Source organism: Vespula pensylvanica, chromosome 1, assembly GCF_014466175.1.
Source record: "Vespula pensylvanica isolate Volc-1 chromosome 1, ASM1446617v1, whole genome shotgun sequence".
In the NCBI taxonomy this organism is placed as follows: domain Eukaryota; kingdom Metazoa; phylum Arthropoda; class Insecta; order Hymenoptera; family Vespidae; genus Vespula; species Vespula pensylvanica.
Genome location: NC_057685.1, coordinates 12,387,134 through 12,406,384, shown reverse-complemented (window position 1 = coordinate 12,406,384; position 19,251 = coordinate 12,387,134). Strand labels below are relative to the sequence as shown.

The following is a 19,251-nucleotide window of genomic DNA, read 5'->3' as shown; positions in this document are numbered from 1 at the left end:
CTCTCTCTCTCCATCTCTATCTCTCTCTCACTAACTATGAGCCGTGCCGTAGGTAGAATCCGTGAGAGCTAATCCCCCGACAAAAGGGCCATCGAGAGTATCGATCGCTTATTCCCTTTGACGTAGTCCGTGCTATCTCTTGAAAGCACACACGTTCACGATAAGAGCCGAAGTTTACTCATACCAAGACGAGCGTCGCTCGATCGTCGCTTACTCACACAACATATACATACATACATACGTACATATATACATACATATATATATGTACATATATATATATATGTGTGTGTGTGTGTGTTCAGGTCCGATGAGAAAAAAATGACGATGACTATTTTCGATTGTCGATTTTTCAAACCTTGAAAATTAATAGGTAGACTCATTATCACGGTTGACTCGATTTTTCTCTTTTTCTGTGTCCCTCCCTAACTTTCATTTTCGAATAGAAAATACGGAAAGAAAGAAGAAACAATAAAAATGAGTCTGCCGCAAAGATCGCATAACTTGGTGGCATAAATTAATACATAGCTGGAAATCTCAGTCCTCAGTCGGCACCGCCTCCACGAGCGCGTCTGACACAATTAGGCAGAGATTAATTAAACCCATTTCACATCTCTGCGGACTCGTAAGGACTCTTACCCTTCCCATCCGTGCTCCTTCCTCTCTCTATCTCTCTCTCCTCTCTCTCTCTCTCTCTCTCTCTCTCTCTCTCTCTTCTCTTTTTCCTTTTTGTCTACGTTTCGTTTTCTTTTCGTTATCTGCCAAAGGAAAACTCGCGTGAGATAAAGAAACGTGCCGATTAATTTAATGTTAAATCTCGAATTTATAATACAGATTACGTATAATTAGTGTATATTTGGGCATATACTTTAGTACTTTGATAAAAGAAAAAAAAATTTCTTATCTCTCGCTTTTTCTTTCTCTCTGTCTCTCTCTCTCTCTCTCTCTCTCTCTCTCTCCCCAGAGAGATCGTTCGATCAATTCAACGATTACAACTATACAGACGATATTTTCATTGCAATGAACTCGTACCGATCGATTCTCCAAGAAGAGAATATCGTTACTGACGATATTCCGGTAACTTAGAAGCGGGAACTTCTTAATTAAACCATTATGCGTTATAGCGGCAGCTTTTATTGCCCGATGAGACCGAGGAGGAAACAGGAAGATGCGAGAGCGACGAGGTAGTCAGCCTCTGGAAAGGAAAGAAGAAGTGTAACCCAGGTCTGCCTTCATCTCGTTCGACCCTACTCTCGGAGCATGTAAATTCGCGATAATAGCGGGGGATGCTTCAGCCCCTACCCTACCTTAACTCGCCCTTTATGAGTTAATAACTTGGGTTATCGAGAAATTCGCCTCCGTTGCTGGCGTTCTATCTGCTCTCTCGTTGTATTCTCTTCTATATACGTATACCCACGCACTCTTATAAGCATCTTCCTGACGGTCCTTAAGGTTTCTACGAAAAGCAGACGCGAATACGCGTTTTCTATACGACTCATTATACGAATCGTTTCGGGTTACTCGCGTCTATTAGACTTGAATCTTCTAGGGATACATATTGTTATAACGATAAAGTGTGGAGGAGAATATAATGGAGATGGGAAAGAAAAGAAAAAAGTAAAGGTAAAATTGAAAGGTGAAAATTAGAGACGCATAGTTGTCTAGCGATATTTATTGGCACCGAATAATAATATGAAATATGGTAGTCTCGTAAATACGTAACTACTATTATATCCCATGTGGCATCTCACGAATACACTCTCACCACTCTTTTCTATATTTTTAATATTCTCTTAAAAATACTTGCGGCGAGCTAGTCGCCATCGTTATTTTTTTCGTTTTTGCATCCATGTCTTTGTCATTTATTTTCTTTTTTCTTACAGCGACATTAACAGTAGCACAGAAATAAAACAACATTGGAATCTCTTTAAACCACTGAAAAATATTTAGCGGAAAGACTATCGGACATTATAGTGTCGTGGTTGTTTTACGATCGCCATGGTTGCGCCAGGAGAATTGTTATTGTATTTTATAAAAGATCTTCGTGAATGCGTTTCGTAAAATGTTTCTTCTTTCTTTTTTTCGCTTTGCAGTAGGAAGATACAGTCGCATAAATCGTATACGAAAGTTCTAATTCGACGTAAAGAAAAAGAGAAAAAAGCTTATAATATTATCTCCTTTTCTCTCTTTTTCTTTTTTTCTCATTCTGAGCTGAAATTTGCGCAGTAATTAAGTAAACCGATGTACTTTGTTCCCTTACTTTTTCCTTTTTTTGTCCTTTCTTTAACGGTAATCATTTTTAATTTGTAACAATTGTTCCTCATGAAATGAAACGATACAAAGGTTATTCTCGAACCTCACAATTGAGAAAACGCTTTACAGAATTCATCAAGCCGTTATAAATTTTTTTACCAACAACGCGACACGATGTACGTGTACATTTAGCGATACGTAGAATAGCTCGTAGAACATGACACATCCGAATCACGAACTATAGGATGGAACGCGTTCGGGTTTGCTAATTATCCCTTTTCAATTTTGCCTCAAATATTGACCCGAGCTCTGCGAATCTCCTCCACCCCTCTCTCGCAGACTCTACAGTCGTAGATTTTGTTGACTTTAATCGAAGCCGCGAAATCGAAAACCTCATCGATTTTCCCCGTTTTCTACAAATGGTAATTACTATTTCCATCGTTCTTGTAAAAACTGTTCGCCCTTAAGAACTCGAAACAACGTAGTTTGTACTTTTGTTTCTTCTTTTTTTCCCTCTATACCATAATATACATACATACATGCATACATACACACACACACATATATATATCCAACGTTTTATCCTCGTGTCACGACAATATCACGTTTCCTCTTTCGTTTCTTTCCACGTTATTCCAGATCTGAAAGTAGAATCCTTTATTATAATTAACATCATTAGAGGAGAAGGTTTTGATTAACGTGCTCGACAGTTCGCAGAAAGAGGTAGTCTATTAAAAATGAACATGGTAAATGTATGAATAAAGAGGAAATACTATAGTCCCTTTTGATAGGATATCCATCGATTGTGCTGATAACAGTGAAAAAACGTCAATTATTCGGACACGCTGATCGCTGGCAACGATCTCTCTCTCTCTCTCTCTCTCTCTCTCTCTCTCTCTTGCTCTTGCTCTCTCCTTCTCTGTCTTTTTGCCCTTCTCTTTTGCTTCTGGGTTTCCTTTCTTTCTCGACCATTATCTCTCCACGATATCCGTGAGCCAACACGCGTAATTGTGTTCGCGTTTTTAAATGAGGAACATCGAATGTGACATATCGAACAACTCCGTTTGATTAAATCATGACGTATTTGAAATATTAGAAAAACGTGATGACTACAAAGTTACCATCGTTTTATGAACAAAAGAAAAAAGTTTTACACCGATCAGAATATCCTTTATTCATATTTATTCTTTTACTTTTCCGTATTCTTTATCATTCATTTCCTATCATCGACTTTACTGTCATCCTTTTTTATCATATCTTATATTTCTCGAGCAATCGACAAAATTGCCTCGGTCTGCAAACGGTTTCTATATGATATTTATATGATATACAACTATGTTGCAGAAATATGTATGAACGAAAAACTATATATGTATATCAGTATTCGTATCACGTAAAGAATTTTTTTGTTTACAGTGATAAGAAGTTTTTCAAATATTTTACAAGAACGTTCTATCGAATATCTATATTCCCTCGACATACATACATACATACATACATGCATACATACATGCATACATACATACATACATATGTACATATATACATACATACATATATATATATATGTGTGTATATATATATATATATATATTCATATAAACGTACGTACTTACATATGTATGCGCATATGCTGTAAGAGCAGAAGTGTACTCTTACCTGATACATATGTCTGTATATAGCTTAAAGCGTTACATGCATCTCGCGCCTTCGTCTACATGGATATATTCACATATCGTACGGACGTTTGTGTAAAGCTCGCTTTCTGGTAGCGCAAACCGGCTGTATTTCAAGCGGCCACGGTACTAACGATCTCTCTTGCCGGTGTAATATGCCCCGAAGAGCTTCGATAAAAAGCAGAACTATCTCTGCTTGGCCTGCCCTCGATCATCGCTTGGGTTTTGCCAACCCGATACCCGGACTTTCGTGTCCATTACCAGTCGCGAATGGAAAGTTACTAACTCGGATGCTTTTTCTACCATCCTTTATCAATAGATACGGATAGGTGAACGTAGAACTTTTTTTTTTAACAATCTCGAACAAATCCTTATAACGTTAGAGTTTTTCTTTCTTAGAGTTCTTTCATAAACAAGTTAAAGTTTCTTAAAACATACCTTCTTCGAGTTAATTATGCTATAAGTATATCCGTTGCTTTAAAAATTGTATATCTTTGTTGGTTTTGATATTCTATGATATTTATTAGAAGTATGTGTATTAAAAGGATCTCATTTTTTACAGTCAAAGTTATATTCAAACGTTATTGGATAAATAAATCGGCGACCTAAAGCAAAGGGAAAACAAATAATATCGTAAAAAGTTGTTCATCGGTTAAAAATATTTAATTTCTCCGTTCACAATTCTGGGTACAGAACATTGGCGATCGATCCGACGCTGTAGAACGACTCCGAACTTAGCCGCAAACTCAAAAGAGGAAACAATTTCTCGTCTCTGTATTGTCTCACTCTCGTAGAGAATTCCGTGACGTCTCGTAGACGATATTGCGAGACGAAACTACTATCGGCAATTACCAGGTTCAAAAGTTTCATTCGTCGTATATCCCCGGATGCATTTGCACGTCGTTTCTTATTGAAGTGTTACGAAAACATGAAATTTTTCTTTCGCGAGCGATTAAATATATTATAGTTTTTTTTTTTCGATGAATAAACAAAAAAGAAAGAAATATCCGTTCCGATTCTAACAGAATTACCTAGATTTCCTACCGTACGTTCGGTTAAAGTAACGTTTTCGAGAGCACCTACTCTTCCCATAAAACAGACGATGGTACTCGACACGAGCCATAAGATTTAACTTTAGAGTAGAGGCGAGAGAGCGGATATTTCAACTCGAATCTCGGCCCTTGTTACCTTTTTGAAAAAAAGAGTTAAGGCAAAGAGTTGGAAAGAAGAATTCTATAAAAAAAGGAAGTTTAAACGAGTATGCTCGACGAATCCTACGGACCATGTACCAGAACTTCTGTTTTCGTAGAATCACCGTGAATTCGGTCGAGCGTGTGCGAGAAATAGAGAAAAAAGGAACAAAAAAGTATGAGAAATTTCTGGTTAAACCAACCGAGATATCGATTCAAAGCGAGATTACGATTGAGGTCATGGAATCATTTCGTTTACACTACGATGACACTCTAAAGGTTTAACAACGTTCATTTCCGCAACGACACTTTTCAAAGACGATATCATCTTCGTAAAATCTGAGAAAGGGTTGCCTTTCTCGTAAGGGCCTAGTTTACTATCCTGTCCAATACGATTTTCCTCGCTCAGCCGATGCCATAAAATTGGTGTCGGAACGTTCGAAGCTTTGCACGCATATGCACATTTATATATATATATATATATATATATATATATACACATATATATACTATATATTGTATACATATACTATATAGTACTTATGTACTAACACGAGTTTGTCAACGCACACAACTTGTGTTTACACGATACGAGCTTTTATTCCAGCGTGAGGTTGCGTCTTCAAGCAAAATAGTCGTTGGAATCGAACGGAACCTACGATGTTTGTCATCGTCAGGCACGCGCGTTTCGTGTATGTGACGTTCTTACGCACACATGGAGAACAAGTTTCTACGTGTGTGATCTCAAGCACGTTCGAGTGTCAGATCGTATGGAAGCAGAAACGATTCGAGACATGTTTCATCATACTATTCCAAAGGAAAATTCTACTTTGATCTACAAAAGTAAATGCGAATAGATACCTCCCTTATTTTCATATATTTGCTACTTCATTGCTTATTACACAGATTTAAGTACTCACGTAGTATTATTTAGTTCGTCGACACGAATAAAGTAACTGAAATTGAATATATGTTTTAATTGCTACAGAGTGTTCAGATTTTACAATTTGCATGATTATAACTTATGTGAGCTGGCGATAAGGAATTTGTCAATTTATATACATATTATTAAATTAGTTTACATTTCGACTATAATTTTGTTTTGAAACAAAAGATTAATTTTCGTGTTAACATATTCCCGACGCTATGTAACTTTTGCTCCGAAACGTTTTGCCATAATTTAATTAGTTTTTGAGATATTCGATTGAATCATTTAGATCGTGAGACTCAGTATCTTTGCGATCATATAATACATGGAACTAAATTTCAACGTATATACTATTTTATGATTGAAAATTGTTAAAATAGATTATCTCCTCTGGAAAAGAAATATTTTTCTCCCCGGAATACACTTGGATGAAGAGCCTGCGAATCCTACGTCTTTTTCCTCTCTCCCTATACTCTCCTTCTTCTCCTCCTTCCTTGTTTACGTATCATTTTCATTACTCGGTCGTTTAGATTAAACTGCAAGGCCCTTTTACGGTCTCTCTTCAACAAAGTAAAGACCACATTCACGCATAAAGCTCCTCTAGTAGCTCCGCCTCTACTACTGCCTGGGGAGAGAATGAGAGCGAGAGAGAGAGAGCGAGAGAGAGAAATAGAGAGAGAGAGAGTGAGAGAAAGAGGGAGAGAGAGAGAGAGAGAGGGAAAGAGGAAAAGAGAGAGAGCGGAAGCTTTGAATTTTTAACTTCTGCTCGGTATACCGTGACGGGAAACTCGATTTGGCCGGAACACTGGTAGTCCTTAGCGGTTAAGCTCACAAACCGGTAGAAAAGTACCGAAAATAAAATGATTCGTGATCTCCCGCGAGTGGACGAAAGTAAAAAGAAGAGGAACGAGAAAAAGAAGAAAAGGAGAAACTATAAAAAAGGAGCAAAAAAGACAGAAAGATAGAGAGAGAGAGAGAGAGAGAGAGAGAGAGAAAGAGAGAGAGACAGAGAGAGAGAGAGAAAAGAACATTGTCGGTATAAAGTTTCGTTCGAAAAAAAGCTAGGGAAGCGGAAAAGTCGAGGGAAAATTTAATCGGTCTCTGTTTATTCGGCGGGAATCGCGGAAAACGTTCGCGCGCGTGTTCTTCCGTTAACACTAGAATTCGCATTCGCGCTTAAAAAAAAAGCATCGCCTTGATACGGTGGTTATTAAAATTCCTCCCGCTGTTGCCACGGAACGAAATTGCGGGTCTCCGGTGTAATCCCATAAAAAGTTGTTAATATTGCAAGAGTGAGGAAAATGACCGTACCGCAAAATACAATTATTCATTAGCGAGTTCCATTTTCCGTCTCTCCTCCCTCTTCACTGGGCAACAACGAGAACGCTTTTCAAATAAAGCGCTCGGCGCTTCGCAATTGCATTTTAAAGCAGCGCGCACGGTAGGTAGGTATATAATTAATGAAATTTGTCGATTCTTTCGTCGAGAAATAGTCAACTAGAGCGTTCATGTAAAAATGGGAATGAATTCTCGCACGGATGCATATACACACAGAGAGATAGAGCGAGAGGAACGAACCTTCTGCATCGGCGATCGATTTTGGCTTCTGGGTCGGCCGCATTGGCATAGCCAATGCAGAAGACAATTGTCCATCAGTGATCAAATTTAACGATAATACCAGATAATTAGATTCATCCTCTAATTTCCGTTACCAATCAAGGTATTATCAGCGGCTGGCAATTATCGACTAAAATTACCTATTCTCTACGAATATCTCCACCTTTGTTTCAAGCCTTATCGTCGCATAGCTTTATATTTCTAAGGACCTACGCGTTTTCGTGGTGTCAATTATAGTATCGTCCGTATATAATATCAACTCTTTCTCTCTTGCAGTAGTGAGACTAGTAACTGGACAAAAATATTCGAAATAGTCTTTTATGTAAATCGATCCATCGGAGCTCTCGTTCTACCACTGTAAAAAATTCGTCGTATACACTTGCGTTCGAAAAGAACGACATGCCATCGGTGGTAATTATTTTCCTACGCTATTTATTTTTGTCATGCGACAGATCATGCATTTTTGCGTTTCCAACATCTTTGTCATCTGCGACTGAATACGTTCGAGCTGGTGAAAAATAGTCGTCGAGACTCTTTTGAAAGATTCCTAGAAGAACCGGATAATTAAGACTGTCTGTCTGTCTGTCTGTCTGTCTGTCTGTCTGTCTGTCTGTCTGTCTGTCTGTCTGTGTGCCTCTCTTTCTGTCTTTCTTTTTACGTCATTCTAGATCACAAGAAAGTAGATATCATTCTATTGGTTTTTCTCTAGAAACTCCATAGAAAGAGGAATCCTTCGAGTTGCCGCTTCTCACAGATGTCAATGAACTTTGAAGTCTGATCGATCGTAGGTATCTAGGAACTCATTAATGATAGCCAATCGCGGGTAGTCGCGTAGAAACATTTATATCCACGTTTCATTTTCATTTATATTCTCATTCAAAAATAGTATATATATATATATATATATATATATATATATTTTAGAAACAATATTAGCAATTATATACATTTAGAATCAAAAGAAGAGTGAGATAGAGATTGGAAATGAGAAAAATAGAAAAAAATCTTAAAAGTTTAATTGATGGGAAAGGGACGAAGAAGAGGATACGAAACGTGAATGCAATCGCGACGAGGTCACATGACAACCTCAACTTGGTTAAGTACCTATACTTTATTAAGCATGCCGTCTGCACGTTGCGCCATCCACTTACGTGCTAAATGGAATTACAAATGTATCTCCCGAAAGCCATGCTAACGCATCCTATCCACGACACTGCTCCGGAATGTATTCTATCCTACGAAGCTTGCGGACCTCTTCTAATACACCGATTACCAGCTGTGCCTCTATAGATTCAGTTTGAGCTCTTTTTTCTCGGGATGTTAAGCTATCTTTCTTGCTAGATAGTTCCTAGATTATGATTCTGAATAAGTGTCTTGGAATTGTAACTCGAATCCAATCTAAACTATATATTTGTACATAGTATATAGATCATTTGATTCTTAAAATAGATAATATTCGATTTGAACAAAGAATATTTCTAATATTTGTATAATCTTAGGAAAGTTGCATATCTACTATCGAAAAGAAGGCGCTTTAGAATTATTTTGTAACTCAATCCACTTCGAACGAGTCATTCATTTTTAATGTGGATCTCGTTTATCAGATTTTAAATTGTTAAACGGCGAGCATCAAACGCAGGCACGTTGATTTATCAAATTACCGCGGGGACGTTGCCTTCGCGAAAAGAGGTATCTATTAATGGAAGAATCGGGACAAACAGCAGCTTCACCTTACGTCAGAAGAATCGTTCTCGTCGAAACGTTACTCGTCGTCGATACAATTATTAAACGTTCGACGTTAAAACGTATTTTCTATGTGGCATCGATATTTCTGCTACCGCCGTATATATACACAGACTTTCGGTAAATAAGGCTGAGTTTTGTCGAAGATGATGAAAGGCGACTTGTTTACTCGTCGTCGTTGCTGCGTCGTGTGCTTCCGAATCGATTGAAAGAACTTTCGACGGCTAGAACGCTTTCGAAAGTTTCGTTACTCGAGACAGTTTCGGAACGTCGATTTTCTTCGAACGAAAGAGAATCCTTTTTTTCTCTTTCCTTTTACTTTTTTTCTGTCTCTCTTTTTTTTTTTTTTTTTTTTTTTTGGATAAAACTTATTCGACCGGTTTGTAGCTTCTGAAAAGTTATCTTTCGGCCCTTACTTCGTATACGAAAATATTGACGACTACGAATAATACGATTTCAGAAATACCTACCCTGTCAGTTACGAAAACGAGACGATTCGTCCTGGCGCGAAGATTGATGGTTAAAAAAGAAGATGGAGAAGGAAACGCATCCTTCTCGAAAGATCGAAAAGATCCTGTTCTTTGTACGAGAGAAGTGGCAAAAGCGGCAGCAACGGCTTACGTAGCTTACAATAATTAATTAGCCATGGCAGGAAACTAAGGATGGAGAGGATGATGGTTCGTGGGTGGAGAGCGAGGTGGAAAGAAGGATGGTCGCAGGTGTTACTCGTGCTAGAAACGATTTCGCGAAACGAACTGGCGAACAGCGTTCCTCCTCTCTTCTCATCGAGAGTAACGCGTCAAGCATGAAGACGGTTTTTCAAGCGTAAACGAGTTTGACGCGAATACGATTTCCGGCCGTGCGGCTTTCTGCTGTACTTACACAGTTATATGATGGATCGATCATTATTCTTCGTGAAAGGAAAAAAGAAAGATTTACCAGAATTTTAAGCTATTACTTCGGGCGATATTATTCGAAAAGTTTAAAATGCGATGCCACAAACCGGCAGCGAATAAAAATGATCAAGACGCTTTTCCATCGGCTGGCCAATAAAATAACGCGTAATGATTTACGATAGGAGGCGGGTTTCGACGCACAATAAATGTGATTTATCGACGTGTTCTGTGATTTATGATCGCTCGGCATTTTCGGCCAATCGATACGATATACGGTCGTGTACTTTTTAATATTTCTCGCGGCTGCGAACGTAAACGTAATCGGAAAAGATACCGTAACGAAGGATCCTCCGGAGATTTCCTGGTAGATTAAGAAAGAGAGACGAGAGACGGGTCGAGAGCTTTCTGATCGATGTGGACAACTGGCCAATCGGTCATTAAGTATATCCTCGAGAAAAGTGCAAAAAACGCGTGCCACGACGATCAATCTTCCATAAGTCGAAAGGATCGAAAGAAGATCGGCCGCTTCGTTTCGTGTGACGCAAAGAAAACGACGCGATAGCGTAGCGAGGCTGGATCCATCAGTGGATCTATCGCCGAATCTCGAATGATAGTAGAGAAAGAAAGAGAGAGAAATAACTGAGGAGATACTCAGGGATAGCCGAGTTCTCGTCGAGGAAGACGAGTTTTTCGAGACGTAAGAACGAAGCAATGCGAGAACCTGTTCGATTTATCTCATGTGATTCGATTCAGTCGCTCGATATATCTCGACCTTTTCAGGAACATTTGTCTAAGGATCTTCTCCGTGATTTTAGGTAGCAGCGAGGAGTCGAAAGCGGGCACTGGTGATCTGGGAAAGCGAGGAGTGAAGAGACCAAGATCGAAGGCTTCTTCGCCAGTCAGGCAGGGACCACAGCAATGTCAAGTAAGAATCATTTGTATTTTTTCCTACACATGATATAGTCAAACGGCAGTTTATTGTCATGACTCTCTCCCTTTTCTGGTTATGTAGTAAATAGGAATCAACGATAGGACGATCGAATATTCAAGATAATCGAATTTGATCGAGTCAATTGATTTGCCACACATTACATCAACACGCGAGTTAAGTCGTATTACGTCGCCGCAAATTTATGCTAACCCTCTCCTCTCTCTTTCTCTCTCTCTCCTTCCATGAAGCGGTCAAACGAATCGAAATAGTAGCATCGAGCACTAACGATGCTGACCCACTTTCGATTTGCAACGGCGCATTCGTTTCCAAAAACGACCGCGAGAAAGCTATGCGCTTGGCATGCTGTGCAGGACGATGAAATTTCGTGCACGCTCGTTTTCTTTTAGCGAGTATTGCTTCGGTTGACGTTTTGATACGTAATAAAGAACAGAGAAAGAGAGAGAGAGAGAGAGAGAGAGAGAGAGAGAGAGAGAGAGAGAGAGAGAGAGAGAGAGAGAGAGAGAGAGAGAGAGAGAGAGGGACGTTTTCTCATTTATATCGATCGAATCAATATGAATTAACGAAACAATAGTCGCGCAAAATTCGAACGATAGACGCGTAAAAATATTATTGCCAATAATTTCTCGAGGACATAAAGTGAATTTAACAAACGTCATGCGCAGACAGGTTGAGAGTTCAAGGCGACGACTGGCCCGAAGATGAACGTAAAATCGATTCGATTAGTTCGATACGATTCGCATGGAAATTCGTTCGAAATGGCAAAACGTTCTACGATCTCTTGCCTTATCTCTCGACAAGTCTTCTCTTTCTCTCTCTCACACATTCTCGCTCGTCTTAACATCTCCAACGATATTTGCATATCTAAATTCGACAAAGTTGAGGAGAAGGCGCATTGCACGACATGGCATGGCACAGCACGGCACGCGCTTGCGATACACGCTCGTGACCCACTTCAAGGTGAAATGACGTCGACGTTAAAGCGTCGTCGACGTCGTTGGCACACATGCATATACGTACTATGCGTCTAGCGTGTGCACAACTCTTTCTACGGTACTAGCCATTAGGCAAAGGGCACGAGCCTTGCCTGGTGAATGTGTAAGGGCTGGAAAGGCTGTTGAATATTCAGTTGGAGCGATTCTCCAGTCTGGGGACCGAACACGGCAGCTCGTAACGTAACGTAACACACCGACGCAATACCATCCGCCTCCTTCGGGACGGTATGCTATCCGTATGTAGATCCTAGTATTTAACGACTAAAACCCTCCTTTTCTTTATTTATTCCTCGCTTCCTTTACTTTTTTTATCTTTCAACCCATCCTAACAACTTCTTCCTCTCATCGGATGTCTTATTATCTTCCTTTCTTTTTTCTGTCTTCTCACGTTCTGCTTTGTCTTCGTATCTCTGTCTGTTTACTTGTATCCTTGTTCGTCTCTTTCTCTCTCTTTTTTCCCTTCTTTTCGGTCGCTTTCGAAGCTTTACAATCTCGAGCTAAAAGGGAACAAGACATAGAAGAACCATCCCCAGTTTCCTTGTTACGTAATTAAATGATAGCCTGACCGACTTGTTGACAAGCCCCAAGATGTATCGAGTTAGCGGCAAATTAAGCTCATCATCCACGGCTCGATTATAGCTCGCATACGAACAGGATCAAAAGAGAATAGACAAGTATAGAAGTCACTCGCATGAGCATGATTATCGTTATCTACGAAGAATCTTTTGATATACGATGCGCCAAGAACGTCTATGTTCTCTAATGGAAAATATTTGTAAAAATATGAGAAGAAATGAAAAGATTCGCAAATGAATTATTCAAGCAGACTTATGAAAGAATACTTATTATATAAATTTCTCTTATGAAATAATCGTTATCTATCTGTTTTCTTTTTTCTCGTTCCAACGACAATTTCATTAAATTAATTGCTTGAATTATCTCCCGACGATAGATCCGTACGATTTTCTCGCTTATCAGTAGTATTTATACAGCCGTAATGTCGTACGTTTATTACCGTTGGCTGTATGTCGTCTTATTTTTGTCCCAAGTTTAAGTTTCAGCTTTCGTGCAAGCATTACGAAGCTCGTTAAATGCCAAACAAGTTAAATGATGATAACAATTTTCCGTAAAATCGAATCTGGATAACTGAAGAAATAATGGAATATGAAAGGAGATCTTCAAAGCAAACGAAACCTGGATAACGAACGTAGCCATTGATTGATCGTGATCGACCGGTGAAATAAGAAAGAGACTTCCTTTCGTACAAAGAGAAGTAATGAAAGATACATAGATAGATAGATAGATAGATAGATAGATAGATAGAGAGAGAGAGAGAGAGAGAAAGAGGAATAAAGAGAGGAAGAGAGACAAGAAACGAGAAAACGCTCGACGAAGATTTCCTGCAATTAACTTCGTAGTTCCCCTTGCACGAAATTTTGTCGCGCAACCGCACGAAGAGCGTCTTGTACATTGATTCTACGTGAAACGCGTATGCGTTGGTAGATGTGCGCAATGTAGAATGTGAAATGTTCGCAAGGTTCGCTGACACTGGCCGTTAATTAACCAGACTTCAGACCAAATTGTTCCCTGAGCATGCGGCGCGCAACCTTACTTGCTTGCTTCGGTAAGGTGAGAGAAAACGATTCCCACTATTTGACACCACCGTGACTTCTAAACTGCATGGCTTTTGTTTTTGTCTTTCTTTTTTTTTTTTTTAGGATAGTTAGTTTCATCTTGTTATTTACATTTGTAATATTTTTTTATTGATTTTATTGTTGATTGACAATAGAAAAGATAAATACATTGATGAAGAGCCAAAGATATTCAATGCTAATTAAAGAAATTAAACTTCAAATTATTTATTTATCTCGAATTCGCGTTTTTTTATTTTGTCGATCAGCTGCATCGCGATAATCGATTTCAGTGATTATTTATGCACGCTACTGATCGTTACAGCACACGGTATCATGATGCTCGCTTACAATAAAATACTTTAAAGATTCTATATATTTATACACTAAAAAGGAAATAAGAAAACATAGCTAAGAAGAATCTATATCAGTATTCTGATCTTTTGAATGGCAATATCATGAAAGTGAAAACATGCAGTATTTTTCTTTATAACCACGATATAATACTTATATTCTATCTATTCCTATTCTATACTGCGTAAGGTACGATGAGATAGCCTCTTTATAAGCTGCTTTTGTTTTTAAGTATGTAGTAATGGTTAGTGAACTTAAGTAATAGAATCCTTATCTAGATCGTACAAACCCCATTATCAATTAATCCGTTCCCCTACTATTTAAATTCAATAGCCATCACTCCATGATTAAAAACAAAGATCGTACAACTCATGGGGTACAGTGGTGTCAAATAATCATCTTTTCTCCCCTATTAAAGAAGACTTTATCAAAAAGCAGGTAAGTAAGTGCCCTATGCGATTGCTCACCTATATCTTGCCATAGTATAGCATTTTATACGTAAGTACTTAAGTACATGTGTTTCGAAATACGCATTTCGAGTTTCTTTTTAGAGTTAGTGTACCTGGACGTTCGACATATATTGACCTATGCTACCGCGATACTAATGAATAGTAAAAGAAAACAGTATCGTGAATAAATAAATTTATCAACTGTTTTTATTTTATTTTATTTTATTTTTTTTTTGTTGCGTTTACTTTTACGAGAAAATTGTAGTTCATTCAATTTCAAGAATACTGACGCGATTTTCTCGACTTTATATTAATTTTCTTTTTACAACCAACGTAAACTAGTCATGCGTTCTCTTTAATATCTTTCGTCGTTGACTAAGAGGACAACGCCAGAATGACGGTGATGCTGGCTTAGGTACTTTTATGTCTTCGTTGTAAGCGAGTGACACGTTTTCTTCTTCTGCTTTTTTTTTTGCCTTTTTTCCTTTTTTTCCATCTACTGGCTTCTCATTTTTCGCAATCTTCCTCATTATTTACGGATGCACGAGTTTTTCATCTCCTTCTCTCTCTCTTTCTCTCTCTCTTTCTCCTTCTCTCTTACTCTCTGATGATGCCTGCTAATAAGATGCACTTTTTAAAAAGATTTCGACTACCCAGAAGCAACAAATTACATTCCTGTTCTCTGTACTCCCTATACTCTCATTTTTTAGCATTTGCTACATATAAAGTAGATTAACTATTTCCTTCTTTTTGGTTCTTTTTGGTTAAAATGATTATTCGGAACAGTGATTCGTTAAAGTTTCGCGTCCTTGTTCTTCACCGACTTTTATCAAAAGATGAAAATTATATGAATGAAATAAATAAATAAGAAAACATAACTACAAACTTAACAATTCTGAAGACATACTTAGCATAGCAGTTGATGATCATTATTTTAATCGATCGCGTTTATTCTATTAAATAAGTCTTGTCTTACGTTATATTTACTAAACTAGGTCGATATTTTATAGACGATGTTCCAATGATCGATAAATACATTTCATTATACCTTCTAATTTTTTACAACAATCAGATTAAAGAAGACGTCAAATATTATATCAAAAATCATATAATATTATAATCATACCAATTGTAACTTTTTACTTTGCTTTTAACGAATACTTTCAATAATTCAAATATCACGATAAAAAAGAATCCATGTATCGAATGAATTCTGTTTGAAAATCGAATCGTCGGTATCCATTTTAATGCAGTTGGAGGAGCGATAACTGCAGCACTGATAGAAGCATCCTTTTCCTCTCGCTCTCGACTCCCTTTTAACGAAGTATCAATGTTACCACCAGCGAATTACGTATTCAGGACCGGTGTTGGTCGGTGTACTTTGGCAAGATCTCGCAGCATGACCAAAGCTCGAAGCAGACGTTGGACTCTAGAGGATAGAAAGGGAAGAGAAGAGACACGAAGAGGGGTGTACAAAGGCCAGGAGTAATGATGTTTGTTTAGCTCTCGAGGAAGGCCCGTCTGAGGGCGAAAGATCTGGGTTTTGGCACGGAGATGATGGTCGAGGGACGGCAGGATTGGGAGCTGCCCGAATCTCTATCCACTCTCTCTTTCTCTTTCTCTCTCTCTCTCTTTCTCTCTCCCTTTCTCCTCTCTTATCTCTCTATCTCTCTCTCTCTCTCTCTCTCTCTCTTTTCCGTAGCTCCCAATGCGCGCTTACCTCGTAAATTGAAACTCCCGTGTGGTGGTACTCATGCATCTGAAGCTCCTTAGGAGTTAAGCAAATTAGATTGTCTGCTTAGAAACTGGAGGAACGACTAACTTCCTTTCAACATCTTCGCGATGGATAAAGTGTATCGTAGAAGAAAAAATTTTTTTCGATTCTTAAAGTTGCTTCGTGGCATTGAAATAATTATGATTAAAGCAATAGTGCATCACTCTTAGTGAGTTCGCTTTATTGTGAACGAAGTCTGGAAGATACCGTAAATCGTAGCGGATCGCGGACTCACTTCAAAAATATATACGTCATGCTGTAAAAGAGCAATAAAAGCGTACAAGTTAAAAAGGTAGAACTACGCTTTTATATTGGATTTAGTAAGAGTTTTTATCGTATCGAGCTCGTACCCGTGCGAGCTTTTTCAAAGAAATACTTACGTCCACTTAAGGTTTACGTCAGTCCGGAGTTTTACTACGCCGTTGACACTTTTCACTCGAAGCATAAAAATTTCTATAGGCGAGTGAGCCAGGTCTAAAGTGGCCAAAGAACCGTCCTTGCCACTTACGAATAAGACGAATTCGTGTCTGGAAAAAGAGAAACTTTAACTTAATTTTTTCCTTTCGTCTTATATATATATATATATATATATATATATATATATAATGACATATTTACAATTGTTATAAAAGAAGAAGTAGGCAAACGAAAAAAAATCTTTCGGATAATAGAAAAATCTCTTGATTGCATGGTTTTGTTTCCTTTGTTTCTATGTGATCGTGTCCTCTTGGTGTTGATACTGACAACGCTGTTACGAATATGTCGAAAATGAATTTCGATTTAACGTCGACATTCGCCTTATATTTCATTCTCGTATAGTTTTCTATAAATTCTACCTTGCATGATTCTCAACGTTTATTCGTGCTCAAATTGTGTATTCTCTTTTGAAAAGAAACAAGCGATTTCAAATTTTTATCTCTCGCGGACGATGATAAGGGCACAACGTTGTCGCACCCTTGAGACGATATTTCAAAATTTCAAGCTTGATAAGATCGTAAGTTCCACTTAAAAACGTGATCATCTTCAGAGAAATACTTCGTTCTCGTGGGAATAGCTAAATATCGTTCCTGTATCTCTTATTTTTCTTTCTTTTGGTATTTCGTTTTACATTCAGCTCTCGTAGATATAAAAAGTTATACGAAAAACACGAAAACGAAGTAAGAAAACTAGAAAAGGAAGAAAACGTCGTTCGTCATGAACGTTTTTCATTCATTCGTGCGTGGCTTTTTCAACGCATTCTTCTTTCGCGTATGTAGATAGCTTCGTACATCGAAACGAAGCAGCGACGAGAGCTCGTCCGCTCGCGCTGAGTCCTTGGCTTCCTGAAATAGTTTCTGAAATAGTACGCGTCGCGGAACGTGTAATAAACCCAATTCCACATATTTAACGGACATACCGTCTCTGGCACCGCCAACAATGCCTCCAATACAACTAGAATTAAATCTACCGAGCAATTATATATCGAGATGAGGACACGACGATAAAATTCTTCTACGGAAGCGATTTCGAAACGTTATTTTGCGTTTAAATCCTTACCTCAAACATTTAATCGAGATTAATCGAGATTGCGAGAATTTAATCATATAACTATATACATAAATATTTTTATATTAACATAATCAATGATAAAAAAGGATGAACGATGAATAAGATTCTGCCAATCATCGTTTCTATTTGAGAACGAGATTCGAAAAGAAGACAGCTGATTGACGTCAAAAATGTATCTTCGTTCGAAGAAAATAATCCTAATGATCGAGAATTCGAAATTTGTATGTAAATAAAGAATGTTTAAATTCTGCGATCGATATAAGAAAACGATATTAGTGTTTGCAAATTTAATCGAAATACGTTTCCATTAATATTCCATAAAATATTGAAAATTATGTCTGAAAAATATCGTGTACTGATATTTATCACGTTAAAAAGTCTTATCACGAAGTAGAAAGAGATTTTTATTTTTATGGACTTTTAATTAAAGTATCTTTAAGAATTACGTAAACTACAAGGTGTTTAAAAATTCAGTAAAATATGCGAAAGAGATGCGGGAGAGGTAACTACGGCGATGTAATATCTCGCTCGTAGTGGGACGCATAACTGACGTGCCAATCTCGCTTCTGTTGTAGGTATGCTCGAAGGTGTTCAGCAACGCATCGGCGCTCACGAAGCACAAATTGACGCACAGCAACGAGAGGAAATATGTGTGCATGATGTGCGGGAAGGCGTTCAAGCGGCAGGACCACTTGTGAGTACACATACGTTTACCTACGATTATGTATATATGTATCTTCGTTTAGACATATTTTTTATAGTAAGCGTACGATATATCGATTTATTGCGAAGTATTAACGGTCGAGTAGGAAATGAAAAAAAATTTTGAAGCACATAAAATGTGTTTCCATCACCCATTAGATTTTTCGCGAAGATAACAGATTTTTACGTTCTTGTTAACTTCTTTTTCCGAGCGTAAAATAACGAGCAAGAACTACACACGAGCAGTCTTACACTTATGTTAGAGGAAAATGTTCTCGCTTGTGACACCGAGTCGTTCGTTACGTTTATCAAGACCTCTCCACGATCTACTTCAGGCTTGTTGTATATACGTATATGTAGAAGTAGATGTATACAAGTATACACGTACATAAGAGTCTCGTGGTTTTCTTGTCGAGGTATTGCCTTCGTCACCGCATCAAAGCGTTTCTTCTCGAGCAAACGAACCTGCCGGTATCCCTTCGAGCAGTACAACCACCGGTAAATAAGTTTTATCTTTTCTAGTACAAATTCTGAAAGAATAGAGAA

General features: G+C 38.1%; 1 protein-coding gene across 13 annotated transcripts in view; it reads left to right on the top strand.

Moving 5' to 3' along the window:
• The window catches only part of LOC122634679 (histone-lysine N-methyltransferase 2D-like), a 298,047-nt gene that overhangs the window by 200,349 nt on the left and 78,447 nt on the right, over positions 1 to 19,251 (top strand). For 10 of the 13 annotated variants that reach the window (XM_043823897.1, XM_043823984.1, XM_043824070.1 and 7 more), the window contains 2 exons: positions 11,119 to 11,228; positions 18,579 to 18,697. In XM_043823897.1, coding sequence (XP_043679832.1) covers positions 11,119 to 11,228; positions 18,579 to 18,697 — 229 coding nt within the window. The remainder of the gene's footprint in view (positions 1 to 11,118; positions 11,229 to 18,578; positions 18,698 to 19,251) is intronic. The other 3 variants (XM_043824785.1, XM_043824873.1, XM_043824962.1) reach the window with 1 other exon arrangement.